At 37.3% G+C, this 23,567-nt stretch overlaps 1 protein-coding gene across 1 annotated transcript in view; it reads left to right on the top strand.

The window, feature by feature from the left end:
- The window catches only part of LOC100890804 (structural maintenance of chromosomes flexible hinge domain-containing protein 1), an 82,163-nt gene that overhangs the window by 5,456 nt on the left and 53,140 nt on the right, over positions 1–23,567 (top strand). Inside the window, exons 2-7 of the mRNA XM_003727686.3 lie at positions 8,726–8,804; positions 18,155–18,316; positions 18,725–18,807; positions 20,074–20,219; positions 22,165–22,264; positions 23,089–23,208. Of these exons, the coding sequence (XP_003727734.2) occupies positions 8,726–8,804; positions 18,155–18,316; positions 18,725–18,807; positions 20,074–20,219; positions 22,165–22,264; positions 23,089–23,208 (690 nt within the window). The remainder of the gene's footprint in view (positions 1–8,725; positions 8,805–18,154; positions 18,317–18,724; positions 18,808–20,073; positions 20,220–22,164; positions 22,265–23,088; positions 23,209–23,567) is intronic.

Raw genomic sequence — 23,567 nt, 5'->3', positions numbered from 1 at the left:
GTTACAAAAATGGATTTAGCTCCTTTTGGAATCAAACTCTTCATAGTGTGTTTTTGTGAGTACACATGTCTGTTTGTATTTTTTCCCGGCTGATATGCCTAAAAGATAACATCACACGAGGGGGGAGTGTGTTCGAGAGAAAAGGATAGAGAGAGATATAATATTATTTCACACATTTTCTAACTTCCTGCTGCGAGGTACACTACGCCGCCTACGCATGTGGGAATTCCCAGTTTTCTTGAAATACATAGCATACACGTCGTCTGAAATAGAACAATCAAGGTGCCCAAATCATTGTTGACGTAGCGAGTTTCATTATCATTTAAAGTGAACTTGTAACCGTACTTTGCCCCAAGACCATAAGGCCGTTAAAAAAAAATCATGTTTAGCGTCCGCGCCCGCTCCCTTTAAATTAAAAAAAAAAAATTAAATTAAAAAAAAAAAAAAAAAAAAAAAAAATCTTTTTTTAGTTGTATTTTTTGTAAAGAAATAACACATGAAAAACAGACTGCTAAAAATAATGATCTATTTCTGATTCGGAAAAAATTCCGGCGGCCATCTTAAAAAATAGCCCGACTACCAGGGAAAATGTACCGAGCGGCCATTTTGAAGAAAAAAAGAAGAAGAAAAAAGGGCCCCCTCCTTCCTATTTTTCAAAAAGGCAAGACGCTAAACATGTTTTTTTTATTTGCCTAGAGATGGCAACGGTTTACGTTTTGTAGTTTGAAAAAAAAAATCAATTAATTCAGAGACTGTGATTTCAAACTTGAACTCGCTACATAGTGGTGTATATATATATATATATTTTGTGAGTACACATGTCTGTTCGAATTTTCCCGGCTGATATGCCTAAAAGATAACATGACACGAAGGGGGAGTGTGTGAGAGAGAAAAGGACATGGGGAGAGAGAGAGAGAGAGAGAGAGAAAGGGGGGGGGGGGGAATAATATATGTTATTTTACACATCTTCTAACTCCACAACGCCTACGCATGTGGAAATTCCCAGTTTTCTTGAAATACATAACCGTCGTCTGAAATAGAACAATCAAGGTGCCCAAATCATTGTTGACGTAGCGAGTTTCATTATCATCCACAGTGAACTTGTAACTGTACTTTGCCCCGAAACCATATATTTGGATGGCAACGGATTAGGTTTTGTAGTTTGAAGAAACAAAATCAATTAATTCAGAGACTGTGATTTCAAACTTGAACTTGCTATATAGTGTGTATATGTATGTGTGTGTTTGTGAGTACGCATGTCTATTTGTATTTTCCCGGCTGATATGCCTGAAAGATAACATGACACGAGGGTGAGTGAGAGAGAGAGAGAGAGAAAGAGACAGAGAGATAATATATATTATTTTACACATCTTCTAACTCCCTGCTGCGAGGTAGACTACAACGTCTACATATGTGGAAATCCCCAGTTTTTCTTGAAATACATAAACGCTAGAAAAAGCTAGTGTCAACGTACGTCGGGATGGATGTGCTTTTCGTTTAAACAAAACAAAATGAGTATTTAACGATTTTTTGGGGTAAAAGTCAGAAGGCTAACATGTTAGGCTGCTGGACTCTGACGATAGGGGGCGTTGTCCAATGAGACTATTCGGAGCCATATGTGATTTTCTGTCTGATCTAAATAAAATAATTTGTTCTGTATTTAGTCAAGAATATTCCTTGATAATTGGAGGAGACTTCAATGTTATTATGAATCATAATTTGGATTACATGGGTGCAAGTAATATTTCGAAAAGCAAATATAGGGACTCATTATTAGACTTTCTTGATAAGCTTGATTTAATTGATGTGTGGCGTAAGCGTCATCCTAATCAGAAAGAATTCACTTTCAGACAGAAGCAGCCATTAGTTCAGAGTAGATTGGATTATATCTTCATTTCTTCGAAAGTAGACAAGTTGATAAGAAAGTCTGAAATTTTGCCTTCTATTACACCTGACCATGCTGGAGTTAGAATAGAATTTAACAATTTAGTCGATAGTTTTGTTTATGGGAAATCCTATTGGAAGTTTAATAGTAGTCTATGTAATGAAAAAGATTTTGTAGATGGGGTAAAAAAGAAGATTTCTGAAATAGAGGAAACTTGGCGGAATCAAATAACGAGCAAAATTAAATTTTGGGATTTTATGAAAATGAAATTAAGAGAATATATAATGAAATTCTCCCGTGAAAGAGCAAAACTCAGAAGAGTCCACATTGCAAAATTGGAAAAAGAAATTAAAGACCTGGAATATCGATTGACGATCAATATTGATTGTCATAAAAGTATTCAGGATGAAATTGACATGAAAAAAATGGAATTAGAGAAGCTTTTCGACTATTCACGTCAAGGGTTAAAAGTCCGTTCAAGGACAGAATGGTCTGAAGAAGGAGAAAAAAATTCAACGTTTTTTGAACAATTACTAAAGTCAAATAAAAGGAAAAGTGTGATTATGGAGATATATAATGAAAATAAGGAAACTGTGAGGGATGGCAAAGGGATTTTGAAGATTATCAGGGAGTTTTACGAGAATTTATATGCATGTAAAAATGGTGAAATTACAGAGGATATTGAAAATATGTTCTTAAATGAATTACCCAAATTAAGTAAAGAAAATAAAGAGTATTGTGAAGGCAAGATAACATTGGCAGAATGCTATCAGGCAGTAAAGGAAATGAAATGGAACAAATCACCAGGCAATGACGGCTTCTCGACAGAGTTTTATTTCACGTTCTGGCCCACTTTAGGGAAAACAATAGTGGAGGCTTTTAATGAAAGTTTTGAAACAAAAATGTTATCAAACTCACAGAGACAGGGGGTAATTACACTAATTGAGAAAGAAGGCAAAGACCCTTTGTACATGAAAAACTATAGGCCAATTACTCTCTTAAATGTAGATTATAAAATATTGTCGAAAGTATTAGCTACAAGGGTAAAGGAGGTATTGGAGGATATTATTCATTACGATCAGGTGGGCTATGTTAAAGATCGGAATATTGGGGAAGCGGTTCGGTTAATTGATGATACATTCTTTCAGTCCTTGTATCAGCCTGTAGGCTTTTTAATTGCCGTAGATTTTGAAAAGGCTTTCGATTGCATTTCCCATAAACTTTTATTTAAAGCTTTGGAACAGTTCGGGTTTGGTAAAGTTTTGTGTTCTTGGGTTAAAACCCTCTACACTAATGTTAGCAGTTGCGTGATGAACGGGGGACACTCAACAGGATATTTTGGAATTAATAGAGGGGTAAGACAAGGTGACCCCCTATCTCCATATTTATTTGTAATAGTTATCGAATTACTAGCTCGTTATATTAGGAAAGATGAGAGCATTAAAGGGGTAGGATTCGGGAATAAAGAAATAAAGCAAGTTTTGTATGCCGATGATATTACATTGTTTTTAAAAGATATGGATTCAATTAATAAAGTGAAGAAAGTTTTCAAAAACTTTGAAAAATTAAGTGGGTTGAAGATAAATATGGATAAGACAAATTTTATGTGGTTAGGAGAGGAAAGTGATAGGCCGGGTTTACCTTTTTTTGGACATAGGGTACAACATATAAAGATCCTAGGGGTATATTTCGCACGTCATTCCAAAATAAAAGATGATTTGAACTATAAGGAAATTTTGAGCAAAATCAAAAGACTAATCGGTTGGTGGAAGCAACGAGATTTAACGATGTTTGGCAAAATTAAATTGTTGAAGATATATGTATTTTCAAAACTAAATTATGTTTCGTCTCTTATGACAGTCCCACAAAACATTTTTGAAGAAATCGAAAAGATTTCTTTTAATTTTATTTGGGGAGGGAGAGACAGAATAAAACGGAAAATATTATATCAAGATTATTGCGCTGGGGGACTCAGAGTAACGAATTTTAAGATATTTATCAAGACTCAGAGAATAATGTGGATCAAACGGTTGCTCTATGGAGAAAAGTATTCAGGTTGGAAAGTAACCTTTGACCACTTTTTCAGATCACTGGGGGGTCGAATTATATTTCTTTGTAATTATGATATAAATAAAATGGACTTGAAGGGTATACCATCTTTTTATAAAGACATGTTGAAGGCATGGCAAGAATTAGATAAATGCAGACACTTTGGAGAAAATAAGAATAATCCGATTATATTTAGCAACAAGTTTATTTGTCTCAGCAATAAAACATTTTTGATGTCGAACTATTTCAGAAAGGTATACTTCAAGCATCAGATATAATTGTCAGAGGTCATTTAAAACCGATCTTACATTTTTTAAATTTGGGTTTTGAAACTAAAAGCTTGCTTAGAATTCAAAAGATCTTTTCAGCAATTAGAAACGATTGGATACAAAGTGATTTTATGGAAGTGGACACTGAAAATTTTGAAATAGAATTGATGATATTTGGACGTTTACAGAAACTATGTGATATAAAATCCAGGCGGTTATATGATTACTTCATTGAAGACCTTCAAAAAGAGTATACATTACATGTTACAGATGGCAACTGTCAATTTGATCTTGGAATGACGGAGTTGAAAGAAACATTCACAAGGATGAAATGTGCAATGCTTTGTAATAAACATAGAGAGTTTCAATACAAACAATTACAAGGGGCTGTATATACGAAAAGAGAGCTCTTTAAATTTGGTTTTGAGTCAGACCATTTTTGTTCCTTTTGTAGACTAGAAGTAGAGACATACCAACATTTATTTTTAGATTGTCTTAAAGTTAAAAGATTATGGCAGGAGGTAATTCAAAAGTTACATTTAATCGAAATTGACATTGATGATTGGAAACCCATTTTTATGGGAATATCCGGCAATACTGCGAGAATATTTGTAATAAATTGTATCATATTTTTAGTAAAGTATATCATTTTATTTCTAGAAAAGTAGGAACTTTGCCATCTGTACAGAAAACAGTACATATGCTTAAAAATTACAGAGACGAGGAATACAAAATAGCCTTCAAAAAGGGGAAACTGGGGATGCACTTACAGAAATGGGAACAAATCGATGCATTTTTACTTTAATGGATGTGGGTATTATTATTATTATTAGTATTATTAATTCTCTCTCGTGTACAGGTGGACAAACCGGAACAGGTTGCATGCAGTGTGTGTGTCGGCGTGAAGGGGGTATGATGAGATGGGTGGGCTAGGGGGGGGGGGGGGGGGGTTAAGAGTTTGTGTGGTGTGAGTTGAGGGAACAGGTTGCATGCAGTGTGTGTTTGTGTTTGTATGTGTGTTTATGTGTGTGAAAGGTGGTGTGGGTGGGCTAGAGGGGAGGGGGGGGGGGGAGTGTGAGAGTGTTGTGATAGGATGGTAATATGTAATTTTAAACCTTCCTCTACTGTTATTTTGATTATTCACTGTTACATGCAAGACTTTTTTTTTCCTTTTTTTTTCTCTATGTTCATTGATTGATGTAACTTATGAAATGTCTTGTATCAAAGATCTTGTTTTATATTGCTTATCTTGATAATTTCTTGTTATGTGAATTTCTTGTTATGTGAAATTGTGAGGAAGGAAATAAAATATCATTTAAAAAAAAAAAAAAAAAAAAATATGAGGGCATCGCTCGGTCGCCGCTAAAGTTTTAGCCAGGAGTTAAAATTCGGGAGGCGCCTGCTCACTTTTCACTCGCCGCCCCAAATACACTGGGTGCCCGGGCGGTCACCACCCGGGCACCGACCTGATCGAGCGTTCGCCGTCGAGCGATTTAGGTCGAAAATCGGAACCGCTTAGTCAAAGGCTGCCGAGCGGTCACCGCCCGGTCGCCGCTGGGAGATCAGGTGGTCACTGGGCGGGAGTTCAAAATCGGTCGACGTCTGGGCAACGCCAGCTCGGCAGCCTTTGAACTAACGGCTTTGATTTTTGACCTAAATCGCTCGACGGCGAACGTTTGATTAGGTCGGTGCCCGGGCGGCGATCGTCCGGGCTCTGAGCGTTTTTTGGCCTACGAGACACCCGCAGATGCCCCGCCGATCACCGGCCGGCCGCCGGGCAATTTCTTTAAAATTAGTCGGTGGCCGGTGGGAGACTGCCGGGAATCGGTGGGTCATCAGTAATTGGTCACTGCCGGGACGCCGCGCGGAGAAACTCCCCGATGTTGCCTATTTTTGAACTAAAATCGACCGGCGACCGACGGGAAATCGACAGGGCACAGCCCAGGCATCGCTGGGGCTCTACAGCCTGCTCGACTTCTCAAAAAATCATTGGGCGATGCGTAAATTCCAGCGGCGACCGAGCAGGCTACAAATCGGTCGATCGCCGCTCTGAGTTATGACCATAGCTTTACTGTACTCTGACCCAAGACCATAACGATGGCCAGGCGCGGATCCAGGATTTCTTACGGGTGGGGGCCCGAATTTAAAATCAATTTGAAATTTAGTGTGCTGAATTTGAAAATCGTGCAGCTCAGGGGTTTTGGGCAATAAATTACTATCAGATGAGCATATTTTGATACTTTATTTGTGAAACTGGCAGGACACAAATTGGTGTTGGGTCCAGGGGGCGGAGCCCCAAGAAGCTCAGGGGTTTTATACATTAAATTATCGTCAGATGAGCATATTTTTATACTTTATTTGTGACACTGGCAGGACACAAATTGGCGTTGGGTCCAGGGGGCGGAGCCTTTAGAAACTCAGAAGTTTATACATCAATTTATCGTCAGATGAGCATCATTTTATACCTTATTTGTGACACTTGCAGGTCACGAATTTGCGTGGGGTCCAGGGGCGGAGCTCCCGGAAGCTCAGGGGTTTGGGGCAATAAATTACGGTCAGATGAGCATCCAGGGCCCCGCCTTAGGGCCATCGTTTGGGTTCGGGGGCAGAGCCCCGGGAGCGTAGGGCTTTAGGCATTTAATTATGTCAGATGAGCATAATTATACATTATTTGTAACACTGGCAGGTAACTAATTGACGTGGCGTCCAGGGGGCGGAGCCCCCAGAAGTTTAGGGGTTTTAGGAATTTTATAACGGTCAGACAAGCATGCAGGAGCCCGCCTTGGCTGGTTCGAGGGGGTGGAGCCCCGGAAACTTAGGGGTTTTAGGCATTTAATTACGGTCAGATAAACATATTTTGATACCGTATTTGCGCCACTGGCAGGACACTAATTGGCGTGAGGTCAAGGGGGCCGAGACCCCAGAAGCTCAGGGGTTTTAAGCATTAAATTACCGTCAAATTAGCATCCAGCCGTCCGCCTTAGGGCCCTAGGTGGGGTCCAGGGGGCAGAGCCAACGGAAGTAAAGGGATTTTAAGCATTTGGTTACGGTCAGATGAGCATATTTTGATACCTTTGATATCTTTCTCCTTTTATTTCCTTCTTTTTTTCCCTTCTTTTTTTTCTCATTTTTTTCATTTTTTTCTAGGGTGGGGGGGGGGGGGGGCGGGCCCCCCGGCTCTCTCCCCCTGGATCTGCCACTGACGATGGCAACGGTTAACGTTTTGTAGTTTGAAAAAAAAAATCAATTAACTCATCAGAGACTGTGATTTCAACATCCAATTCTGAATTCCCAGCTATACAGTGGTCAGTGCTAATTTTGGGAGCTTCTAATTAAAAAGTTAAAACTTATGTGAACTTGAATCATTCACCATGGTAAAGAGTAGCTTACAGGTACTTATATGCCATTAAGTTACCTCTTTACTCGTCTACTTTGTATAACTTTGCCGAACTGATTTGTACAGTCATAATGGGAAGCCAATGCCTTTGTATGATGTGTATTAATATTTAAATTAGGTCTATAAGTTGTGATTATTTTCTTTTATCATGTGTTTTTTCTTCACCCTCTACTCTTTTTGGTCTTGAAACTTTATTATAAATGATTGGTCAATATCCAAGTGTATTATGTAAAAATAAAGGTGTTATAGAACAAATCAATAAGTATTTTGTGCACGTCATGTAATAATTGGGTTCAAACATATTGTGCTAGTGTACCATTATAATTATACAATGATGTATCCTACCTAGGGGCGGCGATCCCGGGGGACGGGGGGGGGGGGGGGGACACGTCCCCCCTCAATTCATTGTCCCCCCTGAAAATTTGAAAAAGTGTAAACAAAAAATTCATAGGAAATACTAAAGGCTGCAACTTTTAAGCTCTGGAGGGCCCAAGAGTGCAGCGTTTAGACAAATAAAAACGCAAAAATTTTCTCACCCGGTAGCTACGCTGCCTCGCATAATATCCTTCAAAATTCAAACGTACTTTATATCTAATTCGATACCAGTGAATGATTTACATATATTGCTGAAATGGCATGATATTTCCTTGAGCATCCGGGGGTTTTGCCCCCTGGCTGCTCATCTGACCGTTATTAAATGCCTAAAACCTCTGAGCTTTTCGTCCGGGACACTCTACTTTTACGGCATTGATTAAAGTCACGGCTGAATTGTTGAAGGCTATTGATGAGGGAAATTAACCGATGCAGTTTCTGACAAACTAACAAGAATCGGGATCAACGGGACCTTTCTCACATGGTTCATAAACTACCTTTCAGATCGGAGAATTGTAACTTGTATAGGCACCTGTATTTCCGAAGAATTATTTATTGAGCTTGGGGCACCCAAATTATTTATTTTGGTTCCATTGTTATTCATAATTTTCATCAACGATTTAACCTCAGTTTTTCATTCATGCAAACTTCATTTGTACGCAGATGGCACCGTGACTTACTTTCCCCATGGTTCTGTACGGATTCAGGGCACTTTAATCTTGAATCATCTTTTCATTCCATTTGTAATTATAGGAGTTTGGAATCCCATATGATGGAGAGTTTGTCATTGCTACCACCAACAGAGATGAGATCAATACAGATGAGACTTATGGTAAGCTATTTCACGCAACCTACAATTCTTCAATACCCCCCTTTTAGTTAGGTACACTGACGGCTCCAACATGGAAGAGCCTGGAATGTGATGCTAAAACGATACCAACGTCTATTTTTTATAAAATTGGTGTCCAAATTGCCCACATTTTATGTTTTAGGGGCCCACCAGTGTTTTGATGTATTTCAGAACAAATATTTCAGCTGAAAATGTTCCTTGGTGTAAAAAAAAACAAAACTCTATCAACAATGCAGTGCAATATGTTATGGGTACAGAAGACTACATGGGCACTGGAGTTGCTCCAAAAATGGCCCAAAGGACCATCAACTCTAGACAGTCAAGTAAATTGCTTTAAACTGCCTTGGGGGGGGGGGGGGGGGGGGTAATTGGGTCACATTAAATTTTCTTTTTCGGTATCAAAATACAATGTTGGGTTCACAGATCTAATTTTATGAACCAAAATGGAACATTAGTGATTTAAGAACATCAAATTATAGTTAGATGAATTTTCTATTTACATACATCTTTAACTGTGTTATGATAAAGGTACTTGTTAATTTAAGTAATATATTATTATTTTCGGGGCACCTGAGCGGGCCCCGGGAGACCTGAAGCTATTCATCGCAACCCAATTGGAAATGCGAGAAAACTCATATATTAGTTTACTGACTAGATAATTAAACATATGTTATATGACTGGGTCGGTAGAATGTCGTTTTAACTTAATCGTGGCAAGTTGGTCCGAGTAAGAGTGTATGGACATCTAATGGTGTAACTCTTTTTAAGGTAAAAAGGGGCGTGCGCCTCCACGCCACCCGGATCCGCCCCTGAAATAGATGACGCCCGCACTAGTTCATGTCAACCTACACTGTAAAAAAGAGTTTGTTCATTGGTAATTTTTACGTATTTTTTCCATGTAGAATTTACTTGAAAACATTAGTTTTGCCACTTACGCACTAAATTTAAGTCTTGCTAACTCAAACTTTCAATTTAGTAGAACATACGTGGAATATTTAAGTAAAATCAAATACATAAGAACTTTAAGTAATTTCAGCTTGTATTAATTTAGTAATTTTAGCTCAAAATCAGAAATTATACGTATTACTCAAACAATTTATGTTGATTATTCTTATCTTTTTAAAGTAAGGACCGATGCAGTGCGTAATAGAAATATTTACATAATTTATGAATATTCATTAAGACCAAATTAAACTCTTTTTTTAATTAAAACAATTCTTTTTTGTGGTTGAATGAAAATTTAAGGACTTTAAAACATTTACTAATTCATTTAACATGGCTAAGCAAAGACAAGACAATTTTTAATTGTTACCCAGTTCAAAACAAATCAAAACTTGATATTTCAGGAAATTGTCAACCAACTTTCCTTTTAAGATGCTACGATCAAGTATATATAAAATTTGGAGCCTTTCAATATGTGTCGAATTGAAGCGTATGTAATAGTTTGTGATGGTGGTAGATATAAATATATATATATATACGGTTAAATCTTAAATGGAAGTAGTGTTAGGGATTAGTGATTAATCTTAAATAGAAGTAGTGAATGATTAGTGGATGTACTTGTTAGATTAGATGGGTACCAAATCGTGCAATATGTAATCCTACCATAGTTTTTTTTTAATTATCTAAAATGATTACAATACTTAAATTATTTACGTTAATGTAACTCGATTTAACTGAGTACAAATTTATTCAGCAAAATAAGTAAATTCTACTTAATATGCAGTAGGTAATATTTACTTAATAAAAATAAGGCAATTCTTTTCCTCAATTTTATTGAGTTATTTCGACTATTATTTTTTTTACAGTGTACCTTCTGCATCTTAACTCCGCGAAATTTAATTTTTATATTATAGTGTAAACAAACAACCTTACGCTGACCGAAATTGCATCGTGTAGACACGGCTACTGAAAATACACATGTGGTATACTTTTTTAAATTTCTTTTGTTCTTGCTGTTTTTTTTCCTATTTTCATGCATAAAGGATTGCCGTCCTTCAAGAAGCTCAAGCAACAATGGATTCCTACACAGCTGGGTGTTTTTGATGGAAAAGATATCAATGACTATTCAATTTTGATCGAAATGTGGGGATAAACAAAAATATGTACCCATTTTTGTAAGCGACACTTAATACAAAAGTGGTTTGATTTGTTATTATTTCTATTTTCTTGCTGTGTTTTTTTTCCCATGTTTATGAACAAAGGATACCCACCCAGATGGGTGTTTTCCACTATTTAACGTGTGAAGATGGGCGTGGTTATTAAATTGGTTCCATATAGTGATATGACGCAAACCCTCAGATAGTCTTTAACCCTAGTTTGACCGATGGGAATTTTTAACCCCCCTTACCCCGCACTGTAAAAAAAACCCACAACTGCCGCGAACTTGCTTCAGATCGTGACTTGCCTTTTCGTGACGTTTTCCTTTCAAGTATCTCGCAACTTTTGAGACCAAGTTTGCAAAATTGGACAATCCTTTGCGAGGTCACCGTCAATTCATAGTCACATGTCGGCCTAAGAATTGAATAGAATTGAACCTGGCAAATGGGCTAACTATACTTTGCAGCCACGCCCTATGCAGGTACATATATCAGTGCCGATCATACTCCCCTCTCATTGTAAACATATACTCATTACTATGAATCTTTCCGACTATGAAAATTTGCTTGTGGTATCGATGCCATGTATGCTGCAAAGTAGGTTTAATTGAGCTTACAGTAAGCTCACAAATGCCATTCCCATTCACCAGAGAGGTGATTTTAGCATTTGGAATTTGTCCTTTATTTCTTCCACATCTAGGGAAATTTTCTTTGATCAACATTCTTTTTCTGTTTACAAATAATCTCGCCATTTTAGTATTTTGGTTTTGAATCAGCATTAATGTTTTGTAATCGAAAAATGTCCACATTATTCAGAAGAAACCAAATCAAAGGCTTTATTTTCTTAGACAACGTAGGAAACTACACAAAGACTAGACACTTCTCGTTCTGTTCTATAAATTAATCATTCAGTCTATCTTGACATTCAATCTTATTTGTTACTTTGGTAATGGAACACGTGCTAGCAAAAAGAAAACTGATAGAAAAAGGAAAATTGCTCAGCGCACCATCGGTTTGGAATTGCCCAGTTTAGAAAATATATATGTTGACCGTACATTGCTGAAGGTAACACGTATTAATATTGGAGACCCAACACATCATTTGTTCCATGATTATAATTTAAACGAGCAGGAATTCGCCTCTGCGTTCCCCGCACTAGGCGGGAGCGCTTCAGACGTTAATTTGTGCCGGATTCGATTCATGTTTACAACAGAAGGGTAAAACGAGGGCAAGTATTGTACTATTGTATTGCTTTGCTCCATTTCCTAGGCAAGCAATCACATTGTACATATCATGCTTACCCAGGGGCGTACGCAGGATTTTTTCAAGGGGGGGGGGGGGGGGGGTAAGCGGACACTTTTTTTTCTTCTTTTTGGTAGTCCAAAAAACAATCGCAAACGACTCAGCCAACCAAAGAGTCGCTCAGTGGGGGGGGGGGGGGGGGGGGGGGGGGGGGGGGGGGGGGGGGGGGGGGTAAGCGGACACTTTTTTTTTTTTTTTTGGTCTCGAAATTTGAAAATTTGACATTTTTTTTCGTTGGGGGGGGGGGGGGTAAGGTCACTTTAAAAAAAAGGCGGGGGGGGGGGGTTTTAGTTTTTTTTTAGGGGGGTTTACACACATAAAAATACCAAAGGGGGGGTTTGAACCCCCAACCCCCCCCCCCTGCGTACGCCCCTGTGCTTACCTGATACAGACTACTTCCGTGTTCCCTATTTACGTTTGAATTTTGAGGTGCCTGGATGTGGGACGTCGCTCGTATTGTTGGATGTAACGCCATTGATGTTATTAGGTGGTCTGTTGTCAACAGACCACCTATTGTTTTCGTCAGAATTTTCTTTCTTTATTTATTTATTTATTTATTTATTTATTCTTTATTAGGTGGTCTGTCGTTTTCGACAGATCACCTATTGTTTTCGTCAGAATTTCTTTCTTTATTTATTTATTATTATTATTTATTTTTATTTCTTCCCGTTTTTTGTTTATCGGTTAACTCAAGATCGGTTGTTTTAATTTCTTTCAATTTTGACACAGTCATAGGTCATTGTCATGAGACGTGACAGGAACATTTTCAAGGTCATCAGGTTATCGTGACGTCATCCAGGCGCCATTTTGTGAAATCACGTTATCCATCATATCTTCGTGATGCATAAGCAAAGGTCATTCATATTCATATCACATATACTTCAGGTCAAGGGTCAACAGGTCATGTCATCAAAGGTCACATAAAGGTCACGACGCGCGCGTACGCGTGCGTCAAAATATCAAAATGCTCAAAATCACTTAACTATCAAAGGAGAGTACGAATCAAGTCATTTTAAGCATTTCAACATTTTCCGTCCGTAAGTGTCCCCGCGCGCGTTGCGCGCGCTCACAACGCGCGGAAAAGGTCAAATTCATTTGTTTTACATGATTTATATTCCTCTTACCGTAAATGACAATTTACATTAATTTCAGTCACTCTTGACCTTTCATAAGGCCGTGAGCGCGCGTCAAAGTTCAAAATCCGCGCGTGCTGCTATGGGCACTATAATGCAAATTTGATCAAAAACATCCCATTTTATAAAACAAAATAGCTCTTCAGATAGTCAATTGACCCCAACTTTATATCATGGTTGGAAAAAACATGAGTTGGAGATATGATTTCATGTGTCATTTGACCCTCAATTAACTCATGACGCCATCATAATGGCCTCCGAACTCAAAATTTCAATTTGCATATTATGACGTCAACATATTTTTATAAAATTGATTGTATCTCTGTAAATATTAATTCATTTTCTTTCAAATTTTGATATGTTCTACCTGAGAATATTGTCTACAAATGCAGTCCCCACGATATTTCATTTTGACAAGGGCATCATGGCGTATTTTTTGCGATTAAAGCAGGCATGTCAATTTTTCACATTTTGCGTGTATTCTCTATGAGACATGACTTTTTCTCAAAACTGGATTCTACATTCTCGTCTTTCGCGAGCAATATCTCCATCGTTTTATCTTTGTTTATGCTGAGCTTTGAGTATGATGTAGCTGAGAGAATGAGCTATCACGAGTGTGCCCTTTATTTTTCGATTAGATGCCGGGATCATGCTCATATTTCACTTATAAAGTGGGATTTGTGAATTCTATTTTCCGTTTACGTGTAATCTCTATGGGAAATGTTTTGGCATATCGGTAACGCACTTGACTTCCGACCTCGAGGTCCCTGGTTCGAGTCCGGGAGTCTCCAACAATTTTTTTCTTTTCTTTTTTTTCTTCTTTTTGACTTTTCAATGATCATAAAATTGAAAACAGACCACCTAATTCGTCCCCATGACGAATTAAATTTCTAGTTATTATTATTATTATTTATTTTTATTTATTTTCACACTTTTTTGTTAACAGGATAACTCAAGATCAGTTTAGTCAATTTCGTTCAGTTTTGGCACAGTCATAGGTCATTGTCATGAGACGTTAGAGTAACATTTTCAAGGTCATCAAGTTTTCATGACGTCATCCAGGCGCCATTTTGTGTTTTTGTTGGTACTTTTTACTCATGATCATATCTTCATAACGGAAAGGCATTTCTCATTCATATTTATCACGATTAAGGTCAATATCCGTCCGGTCAATTTCAGGTCAGAAAACGCGCGCGCATGCGTACGTCCGCGCGTCACCGCGCGCGCAAAAAATAAAAATGCTCCAAATCGTCTCAAATTAATTTGCATACGTTTTAGGCCATTTCAAGCATTTTGCAAAAAAACGCGCACACGCGGATGGGCGCGCGTTTTCGCGCGTACTGATATTTTGCAACATAGAATCGCTGAATTTTTTCTGTCATCATGTTTGACACATTTTTCCAAGCATTTTGATACCTTGTTCACCTTTTTCTGACCAGTAATAACGGAATGAGCGTCCGTTTAAGATAATGTCCGTGCGTGCGAGCTCTTGTAATACATAGCATACATGGGCAAAAACATGCCTATACAAAATCCATTGTAGCGCTTTAGGATGCAAAGTGAACCCAATTTTTTTCTCCATATTTTGATAGAGTATGAATTGGAAATATGATTTCATGTCTCATTTGACCCTCAATTAACTCATGACGTCATCATAATGGCCTCCCAACTCAAAATTTAAATTTGCATATTATGACGTCAGTATTTTTCTGGAAAATTGACTGTATCTCTGTAAATATTGATTGATTTTCTTCCAAATTTTGATATGATCTAGCTGAGACAATTTTCTACAAATGCAGTTGCCACAATATTTCATTTTGACAAAGGCATCACGGCGTATTTTTGCGATTAAAGGAGGCATGTCAATTTTTCACATTTTGCGTGTATTCTCTATGGGACATGACTTTTTCTCAAAACTGGATTCTACATCCTGTCTTTTGCGAGCAATATCTCCGTCGTTTTAGCTTTGTTTACGCTGAACTTTGAGTATGTTGTAGCTGAGACAATAAGCTATCACAAGTGTGCCCTTTATTTTTCGATCAGATGCCGGGATCATGCTCATATTTCAATTACAAAGTGGGATTTGTGCATTCCATTTTCCGTTTACGTGTAATCTCTATGGGAAATGTTTTGGTATATCGGTAACGCACTTGACTTCCGACCTCGAGGTCCCTGGTTCGAGTCCGGGCGTCTCCAACAATTTTTTTTTCTTCACTTTTTTTTCTTTTTGACCATTCACTCTACCATCTCCTTTGAATATTAAAACAAGTACAATCGCAAATAATGTAATAAACAACCATATTTACTTTATTATTACCCTATTATCACTAGATCCATTACTTTTTGCGTGTAATCCTTATGGGAGATGACTTTTCTCAAATCTGGATTCTACATTCTTGTCTTTTGCGAGCAATATCGCCGTTATTTCGGCTTGATTTTTGTTGATTTTTTAGTATGTTGTAGCTGAGACTATATACTATCTAAATGTTCTCTCATTTTTTTCAGTCTGATGTCATCGTGGTCTGTTAATGATAATCATCAACATCATCATGATCATCATCATCATCATCGTCATCCCCATTACTATCAAGATCATCATCATCATCATCATAATCATCATTGTTTACATGTCTATATAACTTCTCCCTTTCTCAATATAGTAAATATTATAATACATCATAAGACTTGAAGACAGACCACCTAATTCGTCCCCATGACGAATTAAATTTCTAGTTTTTATTTCTTCCCGTTTTTTGTTTATCGATTAACTCAAGATCGGTTGTGTTAATTTCTTTCAATTTTGACACAGTCATAGGTCATTGTCATGATACGTGACAGGAACATTTTCAAGGTCATCAGGTCATCGTGACGTCATCCAGGCGCCATTTTGTGAAATCACGTTATCCATCATATCTTCGTGATGCATAAGCAAAGGTCATTCATATTCATATCACATATACTTCAGGTCAAGGGTCAACAGGTCATGTCATCAAAGGTCACATAAAGGTCACGACGCGCACGTACGCGTGCGTCAAAATTTACAAATGCTCAAAATCACTTAACTATTAAAGGAGAGTACGAATCAGGTCATTTAAGCATTTCAAAATTTTCCGTCCGTAAGTGTCCCCGCGCGCGTTGCGCGCGCTCATAGCGCGCGGAAAAGGTCAAATTCAAAATTTTTACATGATTTAGATTCCTCTTACCGTAAATGACAATTTACATTTTTTTTCAGTCACCCTTGACCTTTCATAAGGCCGTGAGCGCGCGTCAAAGTTCAAAATCCGCGCGTGCTGCTATGGGCAATATAATGCAAATTTGATCAAAAACATGCCATTTTAAAAATCATAATAGCTCTTCAGATAGTCCATTGACCCCAACTTTTATATCATGGTTAGAAAAAGCATGAGTTGGAGATATGATTCCATGTCTCATTTGACCCTCAATTGACTCATGACGTCATCATAATGGCCTCCGAACTCAAAATTTCAATTTGCATATTATGACGTCATCATATTTTGGAAAATTGATTGTATCTTTGTAAATATTGATTAATTTTCTTCCAAATTTTGATATGTTCTACCTGAGAATATTGTCTACAAATGCAGTCACCACGATATTTCATTTTGACAAGGGCATCATGGCGTATTTTCGCGATTAAAGGAGGCATGTCAATTTTTCACATTTTGCGTGTATTCTCTATGGGACATGACTTTTTCTCAAAACTGGATTCTACATTCTCGTCTGTCGCGAGCAATATCTCTGTCGTTTTATCTTTGTTTACGCTGAGCTTTGAGTATGTTGTAGCTGAGACAATAAGCTATCACAAGTGTGCCATTTATTTCTCGATTAGATGACGGGATCATGCTCATATTTCACTTGCAAAGTGGGATTTGAGAATTTCATTTTCCGTTTACGTGTATTCTCTATGGGAAATGTTTTGGTATATCGGTAACGCGCTTGATTTCCGACCTCGAGGTCCCTGGTTCGAGTCCGGGCGTCTCCAACAATTTTTTTTTTTTTTTTTTTTTTGACTTTTCAATGATCATAAAATTGAAAACAGACCACCTAATTCGTCACCATGACGAATTCAATTTCTAGTGTTGTTATTATGTTTTATAATTTGTATAATTGTGTACATTGTTTGTAATACACCTGTACCAATGAGGAATGAATTTCAATTTTTTTGGACAAATAAATCAATTTAATTAAGATGCAGTGCATGCAGAAAACACATGAGCGTAGTTGTAGCATTTTTATCAAACTTATTTAATACCAAAGTTTCTTTTCATAGTGCCTACTGAAAAGTATGGATGGAGATTAAAGCTTCAAGATAAATAATTTCAATGCAACCAGCCATTAATGGTAAAGGCGGTATATTTCTCCTTTGCTATTATGGAAATACATTCAAAATATTGTCAATAATTACAGCAAAAAGTACAATTTTATTACAACTGTGTTTCATTATTTTTTAAAAATTGTCATTTTGAAGCTTTCATCTAAATAGCTTTCATTCATATTCAGATAAAGGAAATGCCAATTAACCATGAGAAAAAGAATTTAAAAAATACAGTGTTCAATTTTTTTGTATGTTTAATCAATGGATTCACCATTTATTTACTGACAAAAGCTTACTAAAAGTCATGTGACTCCACAAATAAGGTGTAAACTTTCAAGAAGGCTGAACATTCTCTTGAGGCAGATAGTTATTGAAAGTAATTTTTTGTAATTGTTTTACCCTGTACATGAATACCTGTCCTTTAGGACTTTAATACTATTTCATTTTTTTTTACCGTTTCAGAGGAGCTTGTGGAGGATGGAGACACTCTCTTACTGCTTGTGCACCTTAAACAGGACTTGCTGGCCCCTACCCAGGAGAGGGTGGATTACCAACCCCACTATGACACCATCATCAGGAGTGGCATGTATGAGTACTATGCCAGCGAAGGACAGAATCCACTACGTAAGCTTTGCAATCTTTCATTATGTGATCAGTGGTACTAGTATTTAATTCTTTACTTTTATCTATTAAGCTTCATCACTACTACTTCCAAACAACTTGCTCAGATTCACCGTTCTTACACTTACAGAGCCATGTTTTTCCTTCTGTTTAGCTTTAGGTGTCAGTAATGAATACATTATTATTTATTATATATCAAAATACAGACGCAGTGTTAAGGCCAATAAAGGTTTCTGTGTGATACTGACATAACGTGATGGCATTAACGATATTGTTAATGGTATTCTATTTCATATCTAAACATATCATTGGAAATTTCAATTTATAATTAACATAATTTCTACAAGAATAAATGTTTAACGTCGTCTCATGATGACACCAGTTAGTAATATTTGTTACTATACCCAACAGCATTTGCAATTGCAGAACTGATAGACAACTCACTTTCAGCCACGGTGAAAAACGTTGGACCAAGAAACATAGAAATCAGATTGGTATGTGCCTAAAGTTATCCAAATATCTTCAAAAATGCTAAGTGTTAATTTCTGATTGGAATTTGGGTGGTAAATGAAAATAGTCTTGGAAGTTATTGATACTGTCATGTCTCTATTATGACAAATGTGACAGGCACATAACTTTTGTTAGAAACTCAAATGTACACGGTTTGTATCCTGATGTAATGCTTGTACAGGTGCTGGGAAAGACTACACTTTTGATGGAATACTGAAAAGTCAATATCTTGTAGTCTAAAGTGGTTCTTAAGTTCTTTAACATCATGTCTTTAATTCATATTTCTTTTCAGTTATATCTTGTATTAAAAAAGAACAATATTGCTTCACCTGATAGTATTATCCAGTGGCGGATCCAGTGCTCACTACCCCCCCCCACTGAGCAAAATATTGGCCGGCATGATTTTCATATTTCAGCACACTAAATTTCAAATTGATTTCAAATTTGAGCCCCCACCCTAAGAAATCCTGGATCCGCGCCTGGTATTATCAGTGGTTAGACTTAATGACTGTTATTTGTAACATTCAGGTCTAACAGTTCCATTCATTTTTGGCAGCGATGAGTTTCTAACTGATGAGGTGGCCTTCTGCATGCAGCCTTGTTCACACTTGATTCATTTAGACTGGTCACTATTACATGTATATCCGTCCTCCATTTATTACCACAAATACTTTACTGGGGCCTACAGCTTGCTTGCTTTCATGTAGGTCCCATCATATTTCTCTTAGTTAAATCAGTAATTCATATTGACCACTTATCTTTGTTATTATTATGTATTATTGAAGAAAAAAAATTATACTTTATTTGAAATGTATATGTATATGTATGTTTATGAGAAATATGAAAATAAATGAAATGAAATCAAATCAAATCAACAGCTATGCTGACAAAACCATGTCGCATTTGCTTTACGGCAGCGGATTTTTACTTTACTTTAGGAAGTCAATAGCTTTATAATTATGGCAGTGTAATTTTCATAATAATATCTATAATGTTCTTTCGGTAACTGTGTAAATTTATTATGGGCGTTCCCAACTCAAGCTACGCTTTCCGGGTTTGCTTCCTTCCGTATCTGAATTAATTACTGTATACTCTATGTTGAAATAATTGTTACATATATCATGTATATATACATTGTGTTTTATATTGTGCTGTTGAGAAGGAAATAAATGTTAATAAATACAATAATAAATACAAATATGGCTGAACAGCCCATTAAGTATCCTGCTTTTTGTTTCACTTTCAAACAGTACCTGGAAGAAACAGGAGATAAGAACATGGTCTGTATTCTTGACAATGGCAAAGGCATGACCACCAGGGAACTCAACAACTGGGCCATCTTTCGACTCTCTAAATTCAATCGCAAGAGACAGAGACTAGAACAAGGGAACAATAGGTAACATCACTTTATTTAAAACAAAATGATTCACAAGGAAAACCAAATATGTATAGAGTAGTCATCTTAAAACTGCATTTAGCTGTATGAAACCAAGTCAAGGATCTTTGCACAAAGCCCCTGACATAGACCTTAAAGTTAGATGTCTACTGGGTGTATATCCACCTGAATTTTGAAGTCCTTTAAACGGTAAATCCATGATGCCGTCTCAGGCGGTAGATTCAGTGTCAGACCAATTTAGTAGCACTGAAAAAGAAACTGAATAGGATGAAAAGACAAAACAATATAAACAGTTTAGAACATTGTAATATCAGTTGCCAGAAAGGGGAAGAGATTATAAACTTGGGCAATGATTTAGTTCTTCATTAATTGCGTTTAAAAGACCATCCAAGTAAGAGCAATTGCATGATAATAACATACACTTCTATGGTATACTAACACAGCAGATGACTATGAATTCATGAACTTTTAAGCCCCCATCACACCAAACTAGTTCTCACTACGTTTTGGTACCGTCCTATAAAATAGTAAAACGGGTTATGGTGGGAGTAGAATGTGTAAATAATGTCTATTATACGACCCTTGTTCGTTCATAAACAGTCCTCAATACGTCCATCTTGTCTGTACCCCGTCCACAGTAAGTTCATATCAAGTTTAGATCGGGTAAATTTGCCATGTCCAGGCAGTTCAAGCCAGTCCGTAGTCAGATTATACCCATTATTAACTAGTTCTACCTCGTTCCCAATACGACCAAACCCATTCTAACAAGTCCAGAGACAGTTCAGCTTGTCCTCATCTCGTTTTTAGTGCGTTCGAACGAGCTCCTAGAGCGTGTGGAATTACATCCTGGCTCATGGGTTATAAAACCCCAGTGCGTTCGTGCTATTCCTTATTCCCGTTCATCTTCAACGATTAAAGCTGAGCTAATCAAGACATTCAATTGAAGCCCCCATCACAAAAACTAGTTCTCACTACGTTTTGTAAAATATTGCCAAACGTGCTCAAACTGTGTGCGAACGAAGTGAACGTAGAAGAAACTGTTTACGATCTGTTTAATAACTTTATGAACGGGCTAGGATTGGCTTGGACGGGAAGGGTGCTCTGAAACTTTGAGCCTGTTCAAAATTATCCCCGTCCTGCAATTAGACGGACTGACAACGTACTTAAAACGAGATGGACGTGCTACGAACGGAATTGCCGTACTTCGGTTCTACTAGGAACGTGTAACGAAAGTGTTACGAACTAGTTAGAATGCTTTGGACGTATTGGGAACGAGGTAGAACTAGTTAAAAAGTCTGATCACGGACGGGCTTGGACTACCTGGAAATGGCAAATTAACCCGATCTGAACTTTATATAAACTGACTGTGGACGGGGTACAGACGATATGGACGTCTTGAGTACTGTTTATAAACGATCTGGGATCGTATTATAGACATTATTTACACATTCTACCCCAACCATTACCCGTTTTTAACGAATTTCTAGGACAGTTCCGGAACGTAGTGAGAACTAGTTTGATGTGATGGGGGCTTAGCTGCTGCTAATTGATGTTTTACCATAGTACGTTGTAACACTTTCTAGTAGGTTCGGAGTAGGGCGATCCCGTTCATAGTACAGCAATCATTCCGTTTGTAGTACGTCCTCCTCGTTTTAAGTACGTTGTCACTCCGTGTAATTGCAGGACGGGGACAATTTTGAGCAGGCTCAAAGTTCTAGAGCACTCTCCCGTATAGCCAGTCCGAGCCCGTCCATGAAGTTCTTAAACAGATCGTAAACAGTTGCTACTACATTCAACTTCGTTCACAGTTTCAGCCCGCTTGGCAACATTTTCCAGAATGTATTGAGAACTAGTTCGGTGTGTTGGGGGCTTACAAAAACAAAAATTAGGTGTTGTAAACTAAATTTTTCATTCTTTTTTTTTGGATCAACTATTGTTCTGACAGTGATGGAGACAGAGACATTCCCAAATCGTTAAACAGTGACATCTCATTCTTTGGAGTAGGAGGAAAGCAAGCAGTGTTTTTCATTGGTGATTCAGCCAGGGTGAGTTATAAACTTTTTGCCTGTATCCTTGGACATTGCCTAATAACACTTCGATTGCTTTCTTCGCATCTCTGCACGGTCGGTTGTTTGCCACAAGTGCAATTTCGCCCACCACAGTAGGCACCCATCGACAGAATAATTGCTTTGTGTAACATAATGGCCGTGCAAGATTACCCATTTCTAGTCATCATTAACTTCATGCCAACTTCTGTATCACTTTTACAGATGAATCTTACTATTGAATAAGCTAAATACTCTTGAACCCTTGATAAATCTTTCCCATGATGAATACACTCATGGTACAGAGAGATTACTTGTTTGGCGTATAAAGAGTTAATCGGCAGAAGTTAAATGTGGTGCAAGATAATAGTGTAATGTAACGGGTCTTTCATTGTAGAAGTTATTTCAAAACGAGTGAGGTGAGTTACAATTTACTATCTATCAGATGTCATGCGATCTTCTAAAGATGTTCTAGATCAACTTTGTAAGCTTTTGGTAAGAGTTCCATGAACACAATGAGTCTATAGAATACTAAAACTCTGCATGATTGACTGATAAATAAGATCAAGATCATTAAGTCATCATTAATTTTATTTATCCTTTGTCCTCTACCATTCAATATACAAATACAAACTGGCTTGAAGAATCAATCATGAACGTATTTATTTAGTATATTGATTTTTCGAAAAGTTTTCTATGTCATAATCTGTGGCAGTATAAGGATGTAACAGGCAGATTAACCCGTTCTTTGCAATGTATTTCATACCCAGTGCATAGTGTTAGACTCGGTGCAAATTGCCCATGTTATACATGTTTTCTGACAGATGATCAGTAAACCCAAAGGTTCTAGGGATGTTCATGAGATGACGGTATCAAAGGAAGAGTTTGAAAGGAGAGAGAAGAACAAAGAAGACATCTACGGAGGCATCATCCAAAACAGACAGGTGGGTGTTTAATTACACAATATAACGCTCGTTTCTTTCATTATTAACATGCCTCTTCGCTCTTCGCGAGGACAGTTATCTATCGATATACAGTGCGTATAAAAACTCTGGTAGCCCTTAGATAAACGTCATTACCAATATGACTTAGAAAGCGATTTCATGATGAAGAGTAACTTATTTCTGTCTAATGATAAACCATTCATAATATTTCTGCCACGGGTGAATGAGCAGCAGGGTCTTTAAAAAGACTATTTAAGACTGTTCAGATGAGAGAAAATGGTGATAAGGTATTAACCTCAATGCTTGACGAAAATTAAATATACTACTGAAAGTTTGTGTAGAAACGAACCATTATTAAT

The sequence above is a fragment of the Strongylocentrotus purpuratus genome, unplaced genomic scaffold, assembly GCF_000002235.5.
Source record: "Strongylocentrotus purpuratus isolate Spur 01 unplaced genomic scaffold, Spur_5.0 spur5_scaffold_7, whole genome shotgun sequence".
NCBI classification, from domain to species: domain Eukaryota; kingdom Metazoa; phylum Echinodermata; class Echinoidea; order Camarodonta; family Strongylocentrotidae; genus Strongylocentrotus; species Strongylocentrotus purpuratus.
The sequence above is the reverse complement of the archived record's forward strand: the minus strand, read 5'-3'. Positions and strand labels throughout refer to the sequence as shown.